This window comes from Schistocerca piceifrons, chromosome 6, assembly GCF_021461385.2.
Source record: "Schistocerca piceifrons isolate TAMUIC-IGC-003096 chromosome 6, iqSchPice1.1, whole genome shotgun sequence".
Taxonomy (NCBI): Eukaryota; Metazoa; Arthropoda; class Insecta; order Orthoptera; family Acrididae; genus Schistocerca; species Schistocerca piceifrons.
In genome coordinates this window covers 20,428,125-20,450,298 of record NC_060143.1, presented here as the reverse complement: position 1 = coordinate 20,450,298, position 22,174 = coordinate 20,428,125, and the positions used below count along the sequence as shown (strand labels likewise).

Genomic DNA, 22,174 nt, shown 5'->3' with positions numbered 1-22,174 from the left:
AGTAGTGACAAGCAATGTTTGTGGTGGGAGTGGGATGGGCACAGATTTCAGATGATCTGGGAAGTGGTTGTTGTATTTAATATAGGAGAGAAGTCTTTGTAATATGGGTTGCAGGTGTTGATAACTAAGGCAGACATACATTTGGTGAGTGCTATGAAGCCAGCTGCTATGGGACGGCCAGAGTGATTAGGTTTGTGGATCTTAGGAAGAAGGTAAAAGGTGGGAGTGTGTGGTTTGGATATGGGGTAAGAAGTTGTATGGCTTGAGGTGTTGGCCCTTGTGAGGGTCTGAGGTCTTAAGGAGGGAGTGCAGGTCAGTTTGAATAAAAGGGATGGGATCTTGATGGCAGATGCTGTATGTAAAGGTGTCAGACAGCTGGTGTAGACCTTGACTCACATACTCCCGTTGATGAAGTACCACAGTGGAAGATCCCTGGTACTCCTGAATTCCTCCAAAAAACAACTTTGGAGTTCACCACTTGTCACTCAGTATTGTCCTGGTCTTGAATGTTATTAATCAGCTAACTTCAAAAGGACTCTGACTTCCTAAAATTATGCCTTGAAATGAGGTCCATTCTGTATGAGCTTTGCCCACCATACCTAGAATAGCTTGTTATTGTCCTCCCAATCTCTGCAGTCTCCTTGTCTGACACCCATTTCCCTACTCTATGGCTCCTACCACTGTGACCATACCCACTGCAATACTTGCCCTATGCACTCTCCTGCCACCACCTATACCAGCCCTGTAACTGGCAAAACATATACCATCGAAGAGGGAGCCACTGGTGAAATGACACTTGTTGTATACCAGCTGTTATGTAAACACTGTTTGACCTTTTATATTGGCATGGCTGCTATAAAATTATCAGTTAGGATGAATGGGCATAGGCAGAGGGTGTATATTGGCAACACACATTATCCTGTTGCAGAGCATGCCCTAAGACAGTCGTGACCTCGATGCTTATTTCAGCACATGTGCCATGTGGATTCTTACCCCAGACACCAGTTTCTCAGAACTCCACAGGTGGGAACTGGCACTACAACATGTTATTGGTCCTCGCCTCTCAGCTGGCCTTAATTTGTGTTAATTTCTTCGGTCTCAGCATTTCTTCACAGTAACTACTCCTGTCTTCACTCCCTTTTAGTTTTCTACGTCTTTCATTTTCTGATGTGTCTATTTTTCACCTTCCCCTTCCCACATCTGTCACTTTCAATACAGTTAGCTATCCACTCTTGTTACCTTGTGCACGATATTTTAGCAGTAATCTTTGTCTTGCATATTATCACATCTTCCACCTTTAAGCTCTCAGGTTTTCAAATTTCGACCAGTGCAGTCCCCAACAATAAATCTTTGTTTCTCAACCTGTCCAGTAAGCATCCCCCGAGCCAAGGTTCTGGGCGACTTTTTTGAACTCTACACCTTTCCCTAAAACTCACTTCACCCCTTTTCCTTCCCCTTCAACACTTCTGCCAGAAGAAAGAGCCATTGGCTTCAAAACCTTGCAAACTATAATACCTTTTTATATGTATGTCCTCTTTTCACCAATTGGTGAGCGGGTTTTTTTTTTTTTTTTTTTTTTTATTTGTCCAACTAAGAAATATCGCTAGGGATATCAGCCTCTGAAAAGCACAAGAAAACACATTTAGTTGCAGGGCCAATGCTCTGTAACACACTCAGAAACACTGAAGCAAAGTACCAGGAAGCATGGTGAAGGACCACAGTTCTTCAAGAAAGACACACAATTAATATCATTGCCAGTTGTTCATATGGCGAGAAATAGAATCAAGTAGCAACCAACACAGTTTTCCCTCATTGGCAGATGTTTGGCTATCTCGGTGGTGTATGCCTAGGAGTTTGTGGGTTCTGAGACACAGAGCAAAATAGTGAGATGCACACACAGTGTTTGATAACCTCTTTTGCTGAACTTGAATAACAACAAGTCCAGAGCAAAATCCAAAGTGAGTACATGAGATAGGCTGGTTTGATATCAACAATAACAACAGAGGCGAAGTGACAAAGCTTCACCTAGGCAACGTAACTCTGGTGCGGCTTTCTTTTGCCGGCCCTGTGATGGCGCTGGCCATGCGGGCTATAGACGGTGTGTCTCGTATCTGGCCCCAGATTGGTGGTGCAGTCACATGTGTTACTGCCAACTTCTAGACATGGACTGGTGTGACATGGTATCAGTAGTGCACGATACTACCCGATAATAGTATATATATCCAAGGGAGCAGCTCTGATGGCTCTAATTATTTGTGTCATATATTCAGTCAACCATATGTCACGATTATTAACTCTTTGGAGACTGGGTTTTCAATAGCACTTCAGATTTGCTGGAGTAATATTTTAACATGTTACTTCTCTGGAATGCAAAATGCAAATTCATTGACTTTTATGTAAAATTAAAGACATTTATTTCTGTTTGCTTCCTGGTTTCTCAACACAGAATAGAAGTATTACTGGCACTAAGACTAAAAGCTGGAAAAGAAACCAGTTTTTTTCATTTCTTCAGTTGTTTTCTTTTAAATAGGTAGTATGCTATCTTTTGGTCAGATCTGCAAAGACCTGTATTGCAAATGTTGTAGCCTTACATTGCATTGGACCTAATTTCTGTAAAAGGCCTTGCCAGCAACCATACAACCATATTGTTAATGGAAGCTAAGTGAAACACTGATAGCATTAGTATGTTTAACTGTGTCCATCCATTTCAGACCAAATGTTGCTCTGTTTTGACATATACACAAAATGTTGCTTGGCTTTGAAGTGTACAGATGCTTTCATAATCAGCTAGAAGAGTATGTGTTGAAAAGTCGAGCTGTATACAATCAGTTGCCAGGTACACAGTTTCCATTCTGACATAAATGCAATTTGGCAGGATCGACCTGAAATGACTGTGGTTCACAACAGTAGCTGCAAAAACATCTGGAGAACAAAATTTTTGGAGCAGTGATTACTGAAGTTTTTGAGAAAACACATTTGATTAACATAATAACTTCAAGTTGAACAAATATATTTCAAGGAAGGTGCAATACATGAAAGTCACAGATCAAGTACACAGAGTAAGACATGTGTACTTTTTAACAGTTAAATCATAACCGAGTCCAAGTCTAGCGGCCACTGGCTGGCTGGCCGCTTAGGTGGCACTGCTGCTGCATGGCTGGCAGACAGCACCACATGTAGAGGATGTGCACAACTGCGCGGCAGCACTTTGAAAGATTGGTGAGTCACAACACTTTTCCCCACTTTGAATTTTTTGCACAGGTTTTGATGGAGGTGGCCTGTAGATTGCTAATGTCCATAGGTGTTGTTTGACTGTCCGTAAAGTCTCGAGGAGGAGGCTTCCTGTACGGACGGAAGTGTGCCCGATGATAACGGGTCGAGATGACAGGAGATGTGGGGGTCGGATCTGCTGGGGCCCCATCCACCAATCTGCCCATTGCGGCAAGTCCAGTTGTTATAACAGGATACATGGGCGTCCATAGGAGAAGGAGGCGAGTAGAGTTGCTCCAACAGATGGTGGTCATCTGGTTCCTTCATGGGCACATCTCCTGGTGGCGTCAGTACTTGTGCTGGTACCGATATGATGGTGAGAGGACTGCGTTGTGAGTAATGAGAGATTCCAGGATCCCGAGCATTTTCGGTGGAAAGGAGGATAACACCATCCATAGCCGTGAGGCGGTAACGCAAAGCGTAGTAGTTCTGCAATGGATCAGAAGCCTTAGCGGATGGACGATCTGGCCCAACCCTTCTGAATACAGCGTAAAACCCGGAGAGGGTAGGGTCAGAACCCAAAGCAGCCGCCAGCCGGTCCCCGGTGATGGGGAACCCGTCCACAACCCGCTGCTTGGCAACATCCAGGTGGAAAGACAAAAGTTTGTACCTATTGAATGCCAGATCAGGACCCATGGGAAGGCGAGACAGTGCATCAGCATTCGCATGTTGATTCGTCGGCCGGAAATGAATCTCATAATTGAAACGAGACAAGTAAAGAGCCCAGCGCTGGAGGCAGTGTGCAGCCCTGTCGGGAAGTGACGTTGATGGATGAAACTAGGAAACAAGTGGTTTGTGATCTGTAACAAGATGAAATTTGGATCCATAGAGAAAAACACCAAACTTATGAAGAGCATAAATAATGGCCAAAGCTTCTTTTTCAATTTGAGAATACTTTTGTTGGGCATCTGTGAGTGTTTTGGAGGCATAAACAATGGGTTGTTTAGAACCGTCAGAAAAACGGTGCGCAAGGGCTGCACCGACCCCGTATTGAGAGGTGTCCGTGGCAAGAACAAGATGTTGGCCATGTCGATAAGTAGCCAGGCATGGGGCCTGTTTCAGCATAGTCTTCAATTTCTGGAAAGCCGCATCGCATGACGCGGACCAGTGAAAAGGCATGTTTTTATGCAACAGGCGATGCAACAGCTAAGCCACCGAAGCAGCAGATGGTAAAAACTTGTGATAGTATGCTATTTTCCCCAAGAAGGCCTGCAGTTCCTTAACAGATGTTAAGGGCGAGGAAGGGCATCGATCGCAGCGACAGGTTGCTGAAGCGGACGAATACCATCCCGACAGAGTTGAAACCCCAAGTACATGATAGATGCCTGAAAAAATTTTGATTTCTGAAGATTACACCTAAGACCGGCAGTCTGTAAGACATGAAAAAGTGTGTGGAGATTTTGAAGATGTTCGTCAGTGGTGGAACCAGTGACGACAATGTCCTCCTGGTAATTTATTCACCCAGGGACAGTGAGCAATAATTGTTTCAATAATCGCTGAAAGAGAGCAGGGGTGCTGGCAAGCCCAATGGCAATCATTGGTATTGATAGAGGCCGAAAGGCGTGTTAAGGACCAGAAACTGCCGGGAAGCAGCGTCAAGAGGAAGTTGATGATAAGCTTCTGACGGGTCAAGTTTAGAAAAATACTGGCCTCCAGCAAGTTTAGTGAACAATTCATCAGGTCGAGGCATAGGGTAAGTGTCGATAAGGCATTGAGCATTTACAGTGGCTTTGAAATCGCCACAGAGACAAATATCACCATTTGGCTTAGCAACGACAATGACAGGAGAGGACCACTCACTGGAAGTGACAGGAAGCAAGAACCCTGAAGCAGTGAGACGATCCAGCTCCCGTTTGACCTGATCACGAAGGGCCACAGGAATGGGCCGAGCCCGCAAAAACTTAGGCCGAGCAGTGGGTTTGAGCGTGATATGAGCTTCAAAGTCATTTGCACGGCCTAACCCAGGAGAAAAAAGGGATGAAAATGTCGTCGACAAGGAATCCAATTGAGCATAAGGAATAGCATCAGAGACGCTATTGACAGAGTCATCTATGGAGAACCCAAAAACGCGAAAGGCATCGAAACCAAAAAGATTCTCTGTGTTACTATGGTCTACCACAAATATGGTAAGAGTGTGAACGACAGATTTGTAAGATACCTCAGCATCAAATTGTCCCAAGAGAGAAATCTTCTGTTTATTGTAAGTCCGTAATTGCCTAGTGACAGGTGACAGGATTGGAGAACCCAACTGAAGATACATCTGAGAATTGATGATAGTGGCAGCAGAACCAGTGTCCACCTGCATGCGAACATCTCGACCAAGTATTAGGACAGTGAGGAATAACTTCCCTGAAAGGGAAGAAGTGCAATTGACAGACAACACAGAATCAGAATCAGCATCATGTTCATGAACATCATGTATGCGGTCAGATTTGCAAATGGATGACACATGACCCTTTTTTTTTTTGCATTTGTGACACACGGCCCACTGTTGTGGACAATCTTCTCATGAATGTTTCGTAAAACACCGCGGACATGAAGGAAGTTGCCGCGGGTTTTGCTGCAGTTTCTGAGAGGTTTGTTTACGGTTAGGCCGAGGCTGCGATTGGGAGCGTACTGCGACCATGCCGGCTGGCGGGGACACACCACACGCTTCGTCAACATCGCACAGAGGTTGTATTTCCCCGACGTCGCCCCATGCCTCTATTTGCACTCCAGCGGTGTGAGAAATTTCAAAAGACTGAGCGATGGATAGGAATTCATGTAGAGTCGGATTTGCCAACTGAAGGGAATGTTGCCTAACTTCTTTGTCGGGCGCCGATTGGATAATAGCATCCCATACCATGGAATCGGCGTAGGATTCTTTGTGAACTTCAGTAACAAGTTGACACTTTTTACTGAGGCAGTGAAGTTCAGCAGCCCAAGTGTGATAGGATTGATTCGGTTGTTTTTGACAACGATAAAAGGCAACACGAGAGGCTACCACATGCGTTTGCTTTTGAAAATAGATGGACAGAAGTGAGCACATTTCAGCAAAGGACAAAGATGCAGGATCTTTCAAAGGAGCCAATTGTTACAACAACCGATACATTTGAGGTGAAATCCATGAAAGGAACAGAGACTTACATGTTTGTTCGTCCGTGACATGAAATGCCAAGAAGTGCTGTCGAAGACGTTTTTTATAATCAGACCAGTCTTCAGCCGTCTCGTCGTAAGGAGGAAAAGTAGGTAGAGAGAACAACGAAATCACGAATCGCATTTGTGAGAAGCGTTTGCTGTTCTATGAGACCTTGCAATAGTTGCTCTAAAGTAGCCATGGAAACATGTGGGTCAACAATGGAAAAGAAAAATCACTACCTTGTCACCAATTGTAATAACTTCAAGTTGAACAAATATATTTCAAGCAAGACGCAATACATGAAAGTCAAAAATCAAGTAAACAGAGTAAGATGTGTACACTTTAACAGTCAAATCATAACTGAGTCCAAGTCTAGCGGCCGCTGGCTGGCTGGCCGCTTAGGTGGCGCTGCTGCTGCATGGCTGGCAGACAGTGCCGCATGTAGAGGACGCGCGTAACTGCGCAGCAGCACTTTGAAAGATTGGCAAGTCACAACAATTAATAGTAGTGAAAAACAGTTAAACCTCATTCATTTGCCCCAGATACTGCTTGGCGTCCCATATTTTGTCCTTTTTTGTACTATGAGGTATACCTTTGTAAAAACATAAAGCAGCCACTAGATGGTAGTATTGAGATCTGATATCAGTATTGTTTTAAAATTAGTCATTTGATTATTGTAAAATCAGTGGCAACTCTGAAATTGGCCAAGTAGTTTGCTTACATCTAGTGTTTGAAGGAGAGCGTTGTGAAAATGGAAATTTCATGTGCAGGTTTGTATTGAATGACTTTTGTTAAGGCCTAACTTAGCAAAAATACAGCAAATCACTTCAGTCGACTTTTGGTAACCAATCACCTTCACAAAAGACTGTTTACAACTGGAATTGGATTGCAGAATTTCATCATGGTCAGGTTCTGTTAGTCATAAATTTCGAGAATGTTCATCAAAATAGGTTGTAATTCCAATACAAACTGATGCTGTGCTTAAGATGATCAAAGAGTATTAGTAGATGCCTTATTGTGAGACACAGGCATCCTTAGGCATATCAGATGCTGCAGTACCTTCAATTTCGCATGAACATTTAACTGTGAAAAAGATCTGCTACCGATCCATTATGAAGAGGCAGCTAGATAATTCTGTCTCCGCACTCTTTGCCACACCAAGTGAATAGCATAGTAGATTTTCCATCTGAGCATTAGCAGACTGTTGAGAGATTGATGTGCATTTCTTCTTGTCCTTGTGGATTTATAATGATAGCAGCACACAGATTGTTTTTGTGCACATCACAGTGATTGTGGTGTGCTTCTCGATCTTGTGCCAGTTTGTAGTTTCTGAATCTGGGTCATTAGTTCTGAAAGCTGTCTTTCCAGATGGGAAAGTGTGTCATCTTGAGATGGAGATGACACAGTTTCTATGCTATATATGAACTGACTGGATGTCATAATTTCTACAATTTTGTCAGCTGTTCTAGCCATTGCTTCAAGATTTACGTCTTGACTAGATGCTAGTACAGAACATGCATTGGTTGGTAGCTATTTAAGAAATATAGTTCTTAAAAATCACTGGTTACTCATGTTTCAGCAAGATAATGCATCTCTCTGAGCAAAGTAGATTGCTTTTTGCCTCCTAGTTCTACTTCGGTTATCAATTTTTTGACTTTGTGTGGCTGATTGTTCAAATTCTGTGGCAAGACATGGTTTTAAGTTTGTATTTGGGGAAGTTGATTATGTTATAGACATGAAATCTGAAATCAGCTCAGCAACTTCACTATCAAGCAATTTTGAACCTTGATGAAACTTTATCACTTTCTTGCTGCTATTTGTGGTAATAAATTGGGAATCCACTTACAAAAAACATATCTTTCCGTCTTTTCCCCAGAAAGCTGGTATTTTCACTGTCACACATAATATTTCTATACCCTTGTTGTATGATGGTAAGTTTTCCATGAAAAAACATATTTTAACTGCACAGTAAAATTGAAATAATAATTGGAGTGATTCTTGTGTGCTCACAATCATGTTGGAGTCACTGGTTATGGGTTCTAGTAAAAATAATTATTTATGTAGCACCACACACAGGAAACTACCATGAATGCACTAAACATTTTTTAATACCAGTTGCAGTGGAAATGATAAACAGAAAACCGATTACTTCAGTGTGTACCCTTAATTTGTACAGAGTTAACATTCTAGTGTGTCCATTACAGCCACTAACCAAACCTTAAAAACAGGAACAAGGAAATGGAAATTCATGAGAGAAGATTAATCTTAGATATTTTCATTCAAATGGGATTTATTTTATTTTGTGTATGGCAGTACAGCGACAATATTTTATATAAGTACAACAATATGTAAACGAAATGTATAAAACAAAACAATGTGTAAATAGTACATGCGTAAAAAAAAAAAAACAATAGGACAAAAGGATAAAGTACAAACACTCAAGACAAAATAACTACACGTTAAAAGCTTGGCAAGCCTGACTAGAAACTCATTCATATATTTAAAGCTCGATATTTAGATTTCACAGCCAATCCAAAGCAGAGGGTTTCACATATATAACCTCAGAGACAGGTCCAGCGTATCTTCTTAAGGGGCATTCCTCAATAATATGGCGGACGTTCTGTTCTGGTGCTCCACAGTCACAGGCTGGTGAGTCACATAGACCCCACTTGTACTCATAAGCATTGCACCTTGCACGGCCCGTTCTGATACGGTTTAATTTAGTCCAGGTACATCTCTTCAGGTCAAAGCCCGGTAATTCCAGAGTAGGATCTTGAATACCGTGTTTATTAATTCCAGAGTCATTCCAAAAGTGCCGCCATTGCTCCTTGATGTCAGGTTGATGTTCTTGTGTATTAACCCATATAGGCTTCCGTTACTTCAAGCGGGTCGATGGTATTTCGTTCAAAACATCATGGGTTGGTAGATTCTGTGGGTAATCTGAGTCATGAAATTTTGACCACTCTCTTGCTGCTGCTTCTTGCCTTGTCAATTGTGTAGGTGGGATATTGCTTAGAGTATGCAGCCAAGGGACTGGGGTGGATTTAATATTACCCGTTATTATCCTCATACACTCCTTCAACTGGATGTCAATTTTCTGAGTATGAGTGCTCGAATACCAGACAGCAGAGCAATATTCGGCAACAGGATATACCAGGGCTATTGTGGCAGTACGTAAGGTGGATGCTTGAGCTCCCCAAGTCGAGCCAGCCAATTTTCTCAGGACGTTGTTGTGAATCTTTAGCTTTTGGCTTACATTTTCTAGATGTTTTTTGTAAGTCAGGGAGCGGTCTAGTGTTATGTCAAGGTATTTGGGGTTGAAGTTGTGTTTGACTCTTTGTTCACAGAAGTTCACATTCAGTTCCTGGTGGGCCATTTTATTGTTCAAGTGGAAAACACACACCTCAGTCTTGGTTGGATTAGGGCAAAGTCACCATTTTTTATAATAGGAATTCAAGGACTCCAGATCTTCTGTGAGTACATTCGCTCCTTCCCCAATTGTTTTAGATTTTTACAACTAGTGCCAAATCATCGGTGTAGCAAAGTTTCCTGTTGACTGTATTTGGCAAGTCGCTAATATACAAATTAAAAAGGGTTGGGGCCAACACTGATCCTTGAGGGAGGCCATTTTTTATTTTATACGATCTGCTGGTGTTGTGGCCAATGCTCACTTTGAAAGACCTGTTCGTCAGCATGTTGTTCATTAAGGTTGCCAGTTTTAAACTAGGTATGTGTCTCTTGAACTTAAGATAAGACCCTGGAGCCACAGAGTGTCGTATGCCGATGACTGCACTTGACTTCATCCTGTTCTGGAATCCGCTTTCTATATATGATGTTAGTGCTAAAATTTGTTCGCAACAGCTGTGCTTGTTTCTGAAACCTGCCTGATATGGAGGGGCTATTCCATCCACAATGTCCTGAATTCTATTAAGTATTAGGCGTTCCAACAACTTAAAGCATATACTAAAGAGGGCGATGGGGCGGTAGCTAGTTGGATCTTCTGGTAGCTTTCCAGGTTTAAGGATTGCTAGCATGTGGGCTATTTTAAATTGTGGTGGGACTATTCCAGTGTTTAAAATGTTGGTGTAAAAGTTTCTTAGCCACGCTTTTCCATTAGGTCCGAGGTGTCTTATAAATTCTGGGAATGTACCGTAAAACCCCACAGCTTAGCTTATTTTTAAGGTTTTTATTGCACCCTTGATTTCCTCTTCGCTAAATGGTGATGAAAGCAATGTATCGTCATTCAGAGTTTTATCAAGTTCTTGTAGTTTCTTAGTTTCTGCTTCAGTTGTTGGATCAAGAGGGGTTTTCTCAGTATGCATCTTTACGTGCAATGCCATCTCTGACATCTCTGACGGTTTTATTTTAGGTTCCTGGTGGCATGCTGGAGAGGAGTTACCAAGTTTCCTCAATAATGACCAGGCTTTTCTGCTGGAATGTGTAAAATTCAGCTGGGACGTGAGTTCCTGCCACTTTTGTTTTCTGTGTGTGTTTAGTCCCTCTAATATTTGTCCACCAATTTCAGGGTTTCCTGTTTCTTGGTATTTATCATAAAGTTTGTTAATATTATTGTCCCAGCAAGGAATATACTGTTGTCTAACTCCGTGTGGTATATTCCTTTTGGCTGCAGCGATGATGACTCCAGTGAATTGTTTATAGTTTTCGTGCTTTGGGGTAATCCAGTGCAAATTTTGATCAACTTCTTGAGCATATTTTGCCCAATTAGCTTTCTTAAAGTTCCATTGCGTTTTATTGATAGATTTTACTACTGGGATTTGGAGGCCTATGTTAAGTATGGTGGGACGATGTTGGCTCTTTGGAAAGTGTTTCAGGACTCTTTTTGTATGGTATAATGGGACCCTATCTGATCAGTGGACACAATGCAGAGATCAGGATTGGTATCTGTTTGCCATCTGGCCAATTGGAATGTCTTAGGGTCCTTGGCATCATATATCATGTACATGTTACATGTCATGTGCTTCAATCCACTCAGACAGAGCTTCTCCGTTTTCGTCGATGTTGCCATACCCCCAGAGAGTGTGACGGCTATTAAAATTCCCCACATACATGCAGGGGTTGGGCAGTGCTGGTAAAGCTGGTGTTGGCCATTTACTTTGTGTGGGCTTATAAATGGCTGCTATGGTCATTCCATTAAGTTCAATAGCAGTTATTTCTATGTCATTAATTTCTTGTCATATCACTTCTTTGTACCCAGCAATGTTGTTACCAGGATACAGAGCGGATCCATGAATGTGCAATGGCAGTGCTGTGACCATCCTGCAGCCTTGAATGGTGCATGCTGTTATACGCTCCTGCACTTGATGAGTTTCTTGGAGTGCTATGATATCGATTTTATGATCATTAGCCAGCTTGCTTATGTAGTCATATTTATCCCATGTCAGGCCTTCTACATAAATATCTTTAGTCTGTTGGCTCTCAGAAGAGCCTTTCTCGATGATAGCATCCTTCTCTTTCTTGTTTTGTCACTTTATGTGGCCGTGAGAGATCATTGATCTAGTTCGGCCGCCATTTGTGTAGACTTTCTGCTGTCCTGCTATCGCAGTCCGTTGCCCGGGGTGCACCATCTTGGAGGTTGTCTACACGTTGCACCCCATTCAAGTGGGAAATTAGGTAGCAGACAACTGTTTGTGTTCTATTATAAATCAAAACTGACAGAAATTGTTTGTTTACAGAGCACTTCCATAAAATTGCTGTATGTTCTTTGGATAACTGGATGTGTCATGACCATCTATTTAGATGACTGGAGAACAGTTACTGCTGAATGAAACACAACAAATTAATTGCCACAAGTCATTGATGAAACTAGGAAAAACAACAGAAGTTTATAGCATTTTTCAACAGTAATAATTAAAACTAAACTCTACCTGAACAGGCCATGATGGCCCAATGGTACTGACTGGCCGCCGTGTCAACCTCAGCTCACAGGCATCATCGGATGCAGATGTGGGGAGCATATGGTCAGCACACCACTCTCCCAGCTGTATGTCAGTTTATGAGACTGGAGCCACTACTTCTCAATCAAGTAGCTCCTCAGTTTGCCTCACAAGGGCTGAGTGCGCCCCACTTGCCAACAACACTCGGCAGACTGGATGGTCACCCATCCAAGAACAGTAATAATTGGTAGCATTCCACTGCTTTCTGTCCTATGCATACACAACTACTGAAAGAAGCCAACAATTTTAATGTAAGACAAAGACCCACTGTCCAATGTGTTTTCAGTTTATGAATGTCACGAATGTGTTGTAGATTTTATAGTGTTTTAGCCTCATGAGCCAAGTTCCACAACCTGATGTGAGAGTATTGTCTCCCAAAACACTTTAAAAGAAGAAAGTTGAGCTGTGTGAAGGACAGAAAATGGTTGATGTTACCAGTTATTACTGTTAAAATATAACAACCACTACCTCACACATTTAGAATGGATAATATTAAAGTTGTGCCTTTCTTCTCATGGCAGTAGCATCTGCCACACAGCATGTCAAACAGTCCAAGTATTTGATGAATAGAAACATTGAATTAAAATCTCATTGCATATATTCACCTGATTTATATTTACATCTATAAAATGCAAGTCACATTATGGTGATACCACTATCCCCCCCCCCCCCCCCTTTTCTTATTACATTTGTGAATGGTGCATCAGAAGAATGATGTTGGGGCAACCTTAGTATGAGCTCTGCTTTCTCTGATTTTCTAGTTGTGGTTATTCTGCAATATGTATGTGCCAGGAAGAAATATGATGCCACACTCTTCCCAGAAAGTACACTTGGGATTTCAGTAGTAAACCTCTTAATGGTGCACAGAGCCTCTCTTGTAGCATCTGCCACTATAGTTTGTTAAGCATCTTTGTAAAGCTCTTATGCTGACTAAACAATGCTGTGATAAACTCACTGCTCTTTGTTGGAGCCTCTCTCTATCTTCTATTAGTCCTGTCTAGTAAGAGTCCCAGAATGATGAGCAGTACTAAAGAACTGCTCAGATGAGCATATTTTTTTTTAATGAATGAATTACATTTCTGTATGTTTCCTCAGAGAAATACAGTCTGACATCTGATTTTCATACAGTAAGTTTTATGTGGTCATTCTACATTGCATGGCTCCATAGGTTACTCATAGATATTTTGCATTATTTATGGTTTTCAGTGATTTGTTGCCAGTAGGGTAGTCAAAAAATTTGCAAGTATACTTCTTGAGTTTGCCGCCAGATCGTATTGCGTAAATTTCACAAAATTTGATCAGTGCAACTACTCTACATCTTCAGATGCTGTCACTGTTGCAAGGCCCAACTGATGATAATCGCATGGTGGGATTGACATTTATCAGGCCGGGAGCAGGCAATATGCATGTGCGGGAAGATGCTCGCAGTTGGAGGAAAGCGGCACTCCTACTGCGAGCCGCAGAAAGGCCTTCCATGTGTGCACTGTGGGCAATGACTGTGTTCCAGGATGCTCCTGTGGTTAAAAGTTATACTGAATCTCAGTAGTACATTGGGTCGCATGTTGAATTGGAAGTTCGTGTTTTCCCTGTTTTGATTTAATGGCAGCCAGTGCTGGATTCCAGGGAGCGCTTAGTTGAAAACCTGCATACCTGTTGATAATATTGCCCGCTGTATGAATATATATGGGCTCCTTAACAACACAGTCCCAGAAAGATGACGCCGGGGATAAATTTCAGTCTTTTCGTAAAACATACAGTGCCCCATGTTCACGCAATGTTCTACTACTGCTGATCTATCAGGTTGTCCAGGCATGTATGTCCACGGTGTTTGACACAATGTTCTTGCATGGTTCAGCATGTCTCCCCAATATACGATTTTCCACATTGGCATGGGATCATATACACACCACGTTTCCTAAGGCCAACATTGCCTTTGACCAAGCATGAAAAATTCCTCAATTTTGCTGCTGGCTGAAAAAAAAAAAAAATTTAATGCCTTGCCATTTGAGGATTCTTTCTATTCTGCCGGCTGCTGTGGCCGAGTGGTTCTAGGCGCTTCAGTCTGGAACCGCACTGCTGCTACAGTTGCAGGTTCGAATCCTGGCTCAGGCATGGATTTGTGTATGTCCTTAGGTTAGTTAGGTTTAAGTAGTTCTAAGTCTAGGGGACTGATAACCTCAGATGTTAAGTCCCATAGTGCTTGGAGCCATTTGAACTTTCTATTCTTGAAAACATGCCACCAAAATAGGGCAAGAATGCTCTTTCAGTGAGTGCCTCCTCATCTTCATTTACATTCCTGCTTCGAATTTTCTTAGAATGGAATCCGTGGTGTATCTATCTATTGGATTAGCCATTCTGTTGGAATACCGTTCTTAGGTGTTATAGTACACCAAGTAGACTGTTGGTGTCTGAGACCAGATGTGCGCTGTGTGCCAAAGAGCATTGCGCAGAATGGTGACACCTTGTGGCCTGCAAATCCTGAAAATATAGCTCCCTATGAGTTGATTTGTGATAGATGCTGTGTCCCAGTGTGCTATCGGCTTTTCTTGTGACTATGACAACCGGGGATGGTAAAATGCCATCCTTTTCCACTTCCGTTGTGAACTGTATGTAGGGATGGAGCGAGTTCAGATGCCAGAGAAACACAGGTAATGCGTGTATTACATGGGACCACACCACAAATGTATCATGTTCATACCGCCAGAAGCAGGAAGGTTTGAGACTTGTTGACTGCAATGCTTTTTCTTCAAAGTCTTCCATAATGTAGTTGGCCACCATGGGAGATAGAGGACTTCCCATGGCAACACTGTCCACTTGTTCGAAAATATTGTTCAAAATACTGATCATTGAATAAGAAATAAGTTGAGATAAGCACATGTTTAACAATACCACAATGTCTTTCTCAAACTGTCTGCTGATAAGATCTAATGAGTCCTGCAGAGGTACTTTCATAAATAAAGATACAATATCAAAGCTAACCAAAAGATCCGACAGTTGTAGCTTAAGTTGTGTTCAGGCATCCTATGAAGTTCTCTGAATTCCGGATATGGTGATCACACTTGATTATGAGATGTCTCAACAGTGTAGTAAATGTCTGTCCAGAAAATAGGTAGGAGCTCCAATGTAGCTCACTATTGTGCAAGGAATCCCATCGTCATGTATCTTGGGTAGGCTGTACAGTCTTGGGAGAACTACAACCTGTTGGCATAGTCTGTTAATCACTTTTGAAGGAAAAGAACTCTTCTTGAGAAGATATAATGCTTTTCTCTGGATCTTGCCAGTCAGATCCTCTCTTAGCATGCAATAGGCAGGATCGTCAAGCTGCACCTCCATCTTGCTGTTGCATTCGCCTCGTGAGAGAAGGACAGTGGCGTTCCCCTTATTGGCAAGTAAAATACGAGGTATTTGTCTACTCTTAAAGTCTTGCAGAGCCTTCCTTTCTGCTGAGCTGATGTTTAACTTTCTTGGTGGGGCTCGTGTTAAAGTTCAGCAGTTGTTCGTGGTGTTGGTGCAGAGTCCAAACCTTTCTCGAGTACTGTAACAGCTGCATCATCCAGGATTCTGTCCATGAAATTAAACATGGTGCATTGATGTGGTGCATTCCCTTCTTGCAGTTGGGCATTCAGGTGAGTATACTTTGATATTTGGCAAACCTTGGCTTGTTGTTTTGACCAGTCGGCTAGCGCTATCTACTCAGTCCCAGAATACAGCTGAGAGATTCAAAGATATCTTCAGATGCAATGATAGTAACTTTGTGCACACCATGTGCAGTTCCCGTCTTGTATAACATACCCTCGAAAAGAGGAACGCCACCATTCTTCTCTCACAAGGTGCTGCTCGACAATCTTGCCTATCACAGGCTAAGAGATGATCCGACTGGCATGATCCAGAGAAAAACATTAGATCTTTTCAAGAAGAGTTCTATTCAATCTAAAGTGATTAAGAGCTATAACAACAGGCTACAGTTCTCCCAAGACTGTATGTCGTACCCAAGATGTATAAGGATGGGACTCCTATTCGCCCAATAGTGAGCAACATTGGAGCTCCTACCTATTTTCTGGACAAACATCTTACTACATGTGTAGATATATGGTGAAAGACCCTTCAGATCGGGTAAAGTTAAAATTTATTAAAAAAAGAAAAATAAAGAAATGAAACAGCGATTGACCGTAAGCATTGGCAAAGACATTAATTATGAATGCACGGTAAGGCAGGGGGTGAAGACATTCATTTTTCTTTGTACATGATTTTGTTTCACACTCTTGTACATAGAAGGATGGTTAAAATGTATACCTCGAAGTATGAAATATTATGAGTGTTATGTATTATATGTGAGTCTGAGTAAGAGAAGACTTAATGAAGTCGGCTGCCTGCATCTACAATTGAAATGTGAGAGAGGGAGTCCAAACAGCCTAAATTTGTACTTGCAGAACATTCCTGATAATGCAATTGTACTATACTTTAAATTTCTTTCCATTTATTTTGTATGTAGTATAATACGTATGCTGTTGGGACCTCTCACAGGCAAGTGTGATCACCATATCCGGAATTCAAAGGACTGCATAAGATGCCCGAAGACACTTAAGCTACAACTGTTGGACTGTTTAGTTAGCTTTGGCGTTGTACCTTTACTTGTTAAAGTACCTCAGCAGGACTCATTAGTACTGTTGGATTGTTTAGTTAGCTTTGGCGTTGTACCTTTACTTGTTAAAGTACCTCAGCAGGACTCATTAGTGCCTATCAGCAGCCAGTCTGCCCCGGTAGCTGAGTGGTCAGCGTGGTAGACTGTCAATCCTAAGGGCCCGGGTTCGATTCCCGGCTGGGTCGGAAATTTTCTCCACTCAGGGACTGGGTGTTGTGTTAATCATCATCATTTCATCCCCATCAATGCACAGGTCACTCAAGTGGCGTCAAATCGAAAGACCTGCACCAGGCGAACGGTCTACCCGACGGGAGGCCCTAGCTGCACGACATTTCCATTTTATCAGCAGCCAGTTTGAGAAAGATATTGTGGCATTTTTTAAACATGTGCTTACCCCAACTTATTCAATAACCAGTATATAGAGCAAGTGGATGGTGTCGCCATGGGAAGTACTCTTGTCTCCCATGGTGGTCAACTATTTTATGAAAGACTTTGAGGAAAAAGCACTGCAGTTGGCAAGTCTCAAACCCTCCTATGTCTGGCGGTATGTAGACAATACATTTGTGGTGTGGCCCCATGGAATAGACAAATTACCTGTGTTTCACTGGCATCTGAACTTGCTCCATCTCAATATACAGTTCACGATGAAAGTGGAAAAGGATGGCATTTTACCGTTCCCGGATGTCAGTCAAAAGAAAAGCCAATGGTACATTGGGACTAGTGCCTGTCACAAATCAACTCATACGGAGCTATATTTGCAGGCCACAAGTTGTCATTACCCTGTGCAACGTGGTACTGTCTTACGCTCTTTGGTGCATAGAGCACATGTGCTCTCAGATGCTGACAGTCTACCTGATGAGCTATAATACCTAAGAATGGTATTCCAACAGAATGGCTATTCCAATAGACAAAACGCCAAGAATACCATTCTAAGCAAATTCAAAGCAGGGATGTAAATGAAGAGGTGGAAGTGTTCTTGCCCTATTTTGGCAGCTTGTATTCAAGAACGGAAAGAATCTCAAAAGGCATGACACCAATTTTGTTTTTAGGCCACCAGCAAAATTGAGGAATTTATTATTCTCGGTCAAAGACGATCTAGACCTTAGGAAATGTGGTGTGTATAAGATCCCATGCCAATGTGGAAAATCTTCTATTGGGCAGACATGCAAAACCATGCAAGAATATTGCATTGAACACCATCATCATACAAGCTGGGGCAACCCGATAAAGCAGTGGTAGCAGAGCATTTCTTAAACACAGGGCATCATATGTTTTACGAAAAGACCGAAATTTTATCCCCAGCTCATCTTTCTGGTACTGTGTTGTTAAGGAGGCCATACATGTTCGTACACCAGACAATCTTATCAACAGGTATTCAAGTTTTCAGCTAAGTGCCACTTGGACTCCAGCACTGGCTGCCATTAAATAAAAAAAAATGGTTCAAATGGCTCTGAGCACTATGGGACTCAACTGCTGAGGTCATTAGTCCCCTAGAACTTAGAACCAGTTAAACCTAACTAACCTAAGGACATCACAAACATCCATGCCCGAGGCAGGATTCGAACCTGCGACCGTAGCGGTCTTGCGGTTCCAGACTGCAGCGCCTTTAACCGCACGGCCACTTCGGCCGGCCATTAAATCAAAACAGGGAAAACAAAAATTTCTGACTCATCACAGGACTTAAAGCACTGCTGAGCTTTAATTCAGCTTTTAACACAGGAGCATCCAGAAGCACATCATTGCCCACATCGCATGCATGGAAGGCCTTTCTGCGGCTCCCAGCAGGAGTGCCACTTTCCTCCAACTGCAAGTGTCTGCCTACGCACATGTGTAGCCTGTCCAGCCTGATAAATTTCAATGCTGCCGCATTATTATCATCAGTTGTGCCTTGCAGCAGTGACAGCAGCAACTGCCACCACCTGAAGGTGTCAAGCAGTTGCGTCAATGAAATATTGTGCAGTATACAATCTGGTGGCAAACCCGAGAATTGTATTTGCTACAGATCCATCAGGAAAGCATGAAGAGTCACAGTAGTGGATTTCTTCATATAGTTACATGCAGTACATTACATTTGCTTACATTTCTGCACCTATCATCAATCCCCGGAAGGCTACCTGCTATTTACTCCAGTTTTCTGACATTACTTATATAATTTTTTAAAGCTGTCAGAGTGAAGTACATAAATTTTAATGACGAATATTTAGAGAAGTAATAAAATTGTTTTTCTTTCATTGTTTGGATAAAAGTTACAAGGTGAGTCTTGTATAATGCCCTGTTTTGGTACCTTAAGCCAATTTTTATAATGCTTATCACTGTAGAGCTCATGTACGGTGATAAGCAGTTGATCTGCTGTCAGGAAGTGTGATCACATTGTAACACCTTGCAAAACTGGCAAGTGTTGTCACAGCGTGCCCTTTGTTCAGTTCAAATTGTTCATCTGAAGACTCAGTGTGTAATATTTTCCCTTAAGGCTGACTTACATTTGCAGAAATATTATTGTGATTCCTTACATACTGCCCAATTAAAACACGGTTATGAGAAAGGATACTCTGAAGAATATAACTTGGCTCACCTATAATGTGCAAGTGAGTTTCGATACATTTTTGGTTATAATTGGAACTATCTGGCCTCTAGTGTTATTCCTAAATACTTAAATGTTATCTCTTTCCTAGTAAGTTGAACACATACGTTGAACTTAAGTTGACTTCTTATTACTGAGATACATAGCAAAGCAAGTGGCCCTTTCTTGGGTAATCTCCAGATGTTTCTTATTATCTTATTATTATGCAGTCAACAAGTTCTGGTATAAGACTAATTCTAAGTGGTTATTAATGTCAGTTTGCTCTGCTGACTCAAGGTCATCTACATATGCATATTTTCTTAAGTGAAGAAATATTTGAAAAAAGAATTCAAAAAATTGTAAAAATAGTATGAGTCTAGTGGCAGTATTGTATTTTGACATATTGTCACCCTCCTAGTCTGATACACAACAGAATAAACAGTCTGCTAGATTTTCAAGTATTCCACTTACTGATACTTTTTTATTGAAAACTGAGAAAGTAACTACATTTTGAAGTTACTTAATACATATAATGAATTTTTCTTCACCCAGCAAAAACTGATGTATAGTTATAGATTATATCACTAGAAGTCGTCAGATAGAATGATTACCTTGGTGTAAAACAACAGTAATTGGAGTACAGTGGTATGAAAAAGTTGGTATCCTATGCTGAACTCCAATGATTGACACCACATCCCTCTCCTCCTTCCAAGAGAGTGAAAGGCAAGAGAAGAGGCACAAGGTTCCAAAGAAAGATGATCCTCTCTGATGTGTCACTTACGATAGACGCACTCTCTGGAAAGAAAGTAGCCAAACAATCTAGAAATGATATCCACAGATTACTTTAACACTGACAAAATGGAAAAGGATAAAGTGCACATATTAATTTCCTACCCTACAGTTAACTACCATCACACTGAAGTCTCTCCTCTGTTTCTTATTTCTGTATGGTTCAACTACTAACAGTTGTTTTGTGATGTACAGTTCATGTTGTAACACTTTTCTCGTTCCACAACTTTTTTTGTGTCATCAGTGAGTTGTAACTGGGAAAAACTGAGGGATTGGTCTTAAAATAAGTAAATATTTCTTCTTTGTCTCTTTAAGGGCAAATTCTCTAGAGGTCGTGGACGTGGCTCAGATGGCCCTCATCAACATGCCTACGAGATGTGGAAATCTGAAAGATATCAGATAGACCAAGAACGCATAAACAGACAGAAGACTGCAGGAGGAGAATGGAAGAGAGAATGGGACAAGGAAAAGGTGTCTGAAGAGTGAGTACATTTCTGTCATTATCAGAATGTTGATTAAAAATTGTTTTCGGATCATGTGTGATAGAAAATGGTTTCACTGTTTTTGTTATTGTTATAAAGAGAAATGAGTCTTCATGTTTGCATAAATATTGGGAATCCCAGATTTAATTTCATACTTGATATTTCTGCTTTGGTGTGCATTTGATTCTGTTGTTGATAATGAGACTGAAGAATGACATCAAATGAAGTAAAGAGAAGATAAACCATTGCCAATAGAGAATGAACATTTTCTTTTCTGGAAATGGAAGGGAAATTACTTGGATTCCAAAAAAGTAAACTGAAGATTGAAGTACGCAGATTTGGGTAAACCTAGGCGAACTGTAAATATAAGGTATTAAAAAACCTAATAACTTTAGCAATCTTTGTACGAGATTGGTATTTGATTGGAGGTACCAACTTTTTCCTGACAGTACTCTTCCTACTGTGTCATTTGAATATGCGTCTTGCTCTGATCTGCAACTGCAACCGCTCATTGGTACCTTTCCATAGTCGCTAACAATCATCAGACACTGGTCAAGTTAGTTTCATAATTTTTGCCCGAGATTGCTGGTGTTGGAGGGTGAGCTATGAAGTTTCCTAGGAATGAGAGGAATTAACAGTAAGTTAATACTGGAGTTGGTCCACAACACTTATTTTGGCTTATTAATTGGTAGAATAAGGCTTGCAAAGGACAGTTCATCTACATTGAGTCTTCATCTGAGACCTGATATTAACTCAACTTTCTCCTAATTAGCTCTTCTGTAGTATGTGAATCCATTTTATTTTGATTATTTCCAGTGGTGCTTGGATGAAAAAAAGAATGCAGAGGTTTTTTTAGTTGTTTTTTGTGTAATTGAGTCCCCCTTATTTATGGAGTTTTGTCCATTTTGGGAACGTATACTGAAAGAGCATTCACTTATTGTGTCTTTCAAGTGTAGTAATTTATACTAAGTTGCATTGTTTCAATTGTAGCATTATTCTACAGCTCTGTCCTTTTGGAACAATTAGTCTAAAAAGCCATTCTGTAAATTTAGGAAATAACTTAGATTTAATGGCAGTTGTTCGACTGAGATCAACACTTTGTTAAAATGCCTTTGAGTGCTTCACTCTTCAAGACATTTTAATATTCAACTGCTCCGTATTCAGTACTCTTAACGAATATTTTTGAATAAAAGTTTATAACATTTTTCAAAGGCAAAATTATAAATTCCACAACATCTTGTAAAAATCATAAGTTTTGGGTTATTTTTTACATTATCATTTTTGAGAGAGAGAGAGAGACAGAGAGAGAGAGAGGGGGGGGGGGGGGGGAGAGAGACTCTTTTTTTTTTTTGTAAATGA

At 41.3% G+C, this 22,174-nt stretch overlaps 1 protein-coding gene across 1 annotated transcript in view; it reads left to right on the top strand.

Annotated features, from left to right (window-relative positions):
• Nucleotides 1-22,174, top strand: part of LOC124802766 — a 177,057-nt gene that overhangs the window by 31,542 nt on the left and 123,341 nt on the right. The window contains exon 4 of the mRNA XM_047263758.1: nt 20,649-20,815. Coding sequence (XP_047119714.1) covers nt 20,649-20,815 — 167 coding nt within the window. The remainder of the gene's footprint in view (nt 1-20,648; nt 20,816-22,174) is intronic.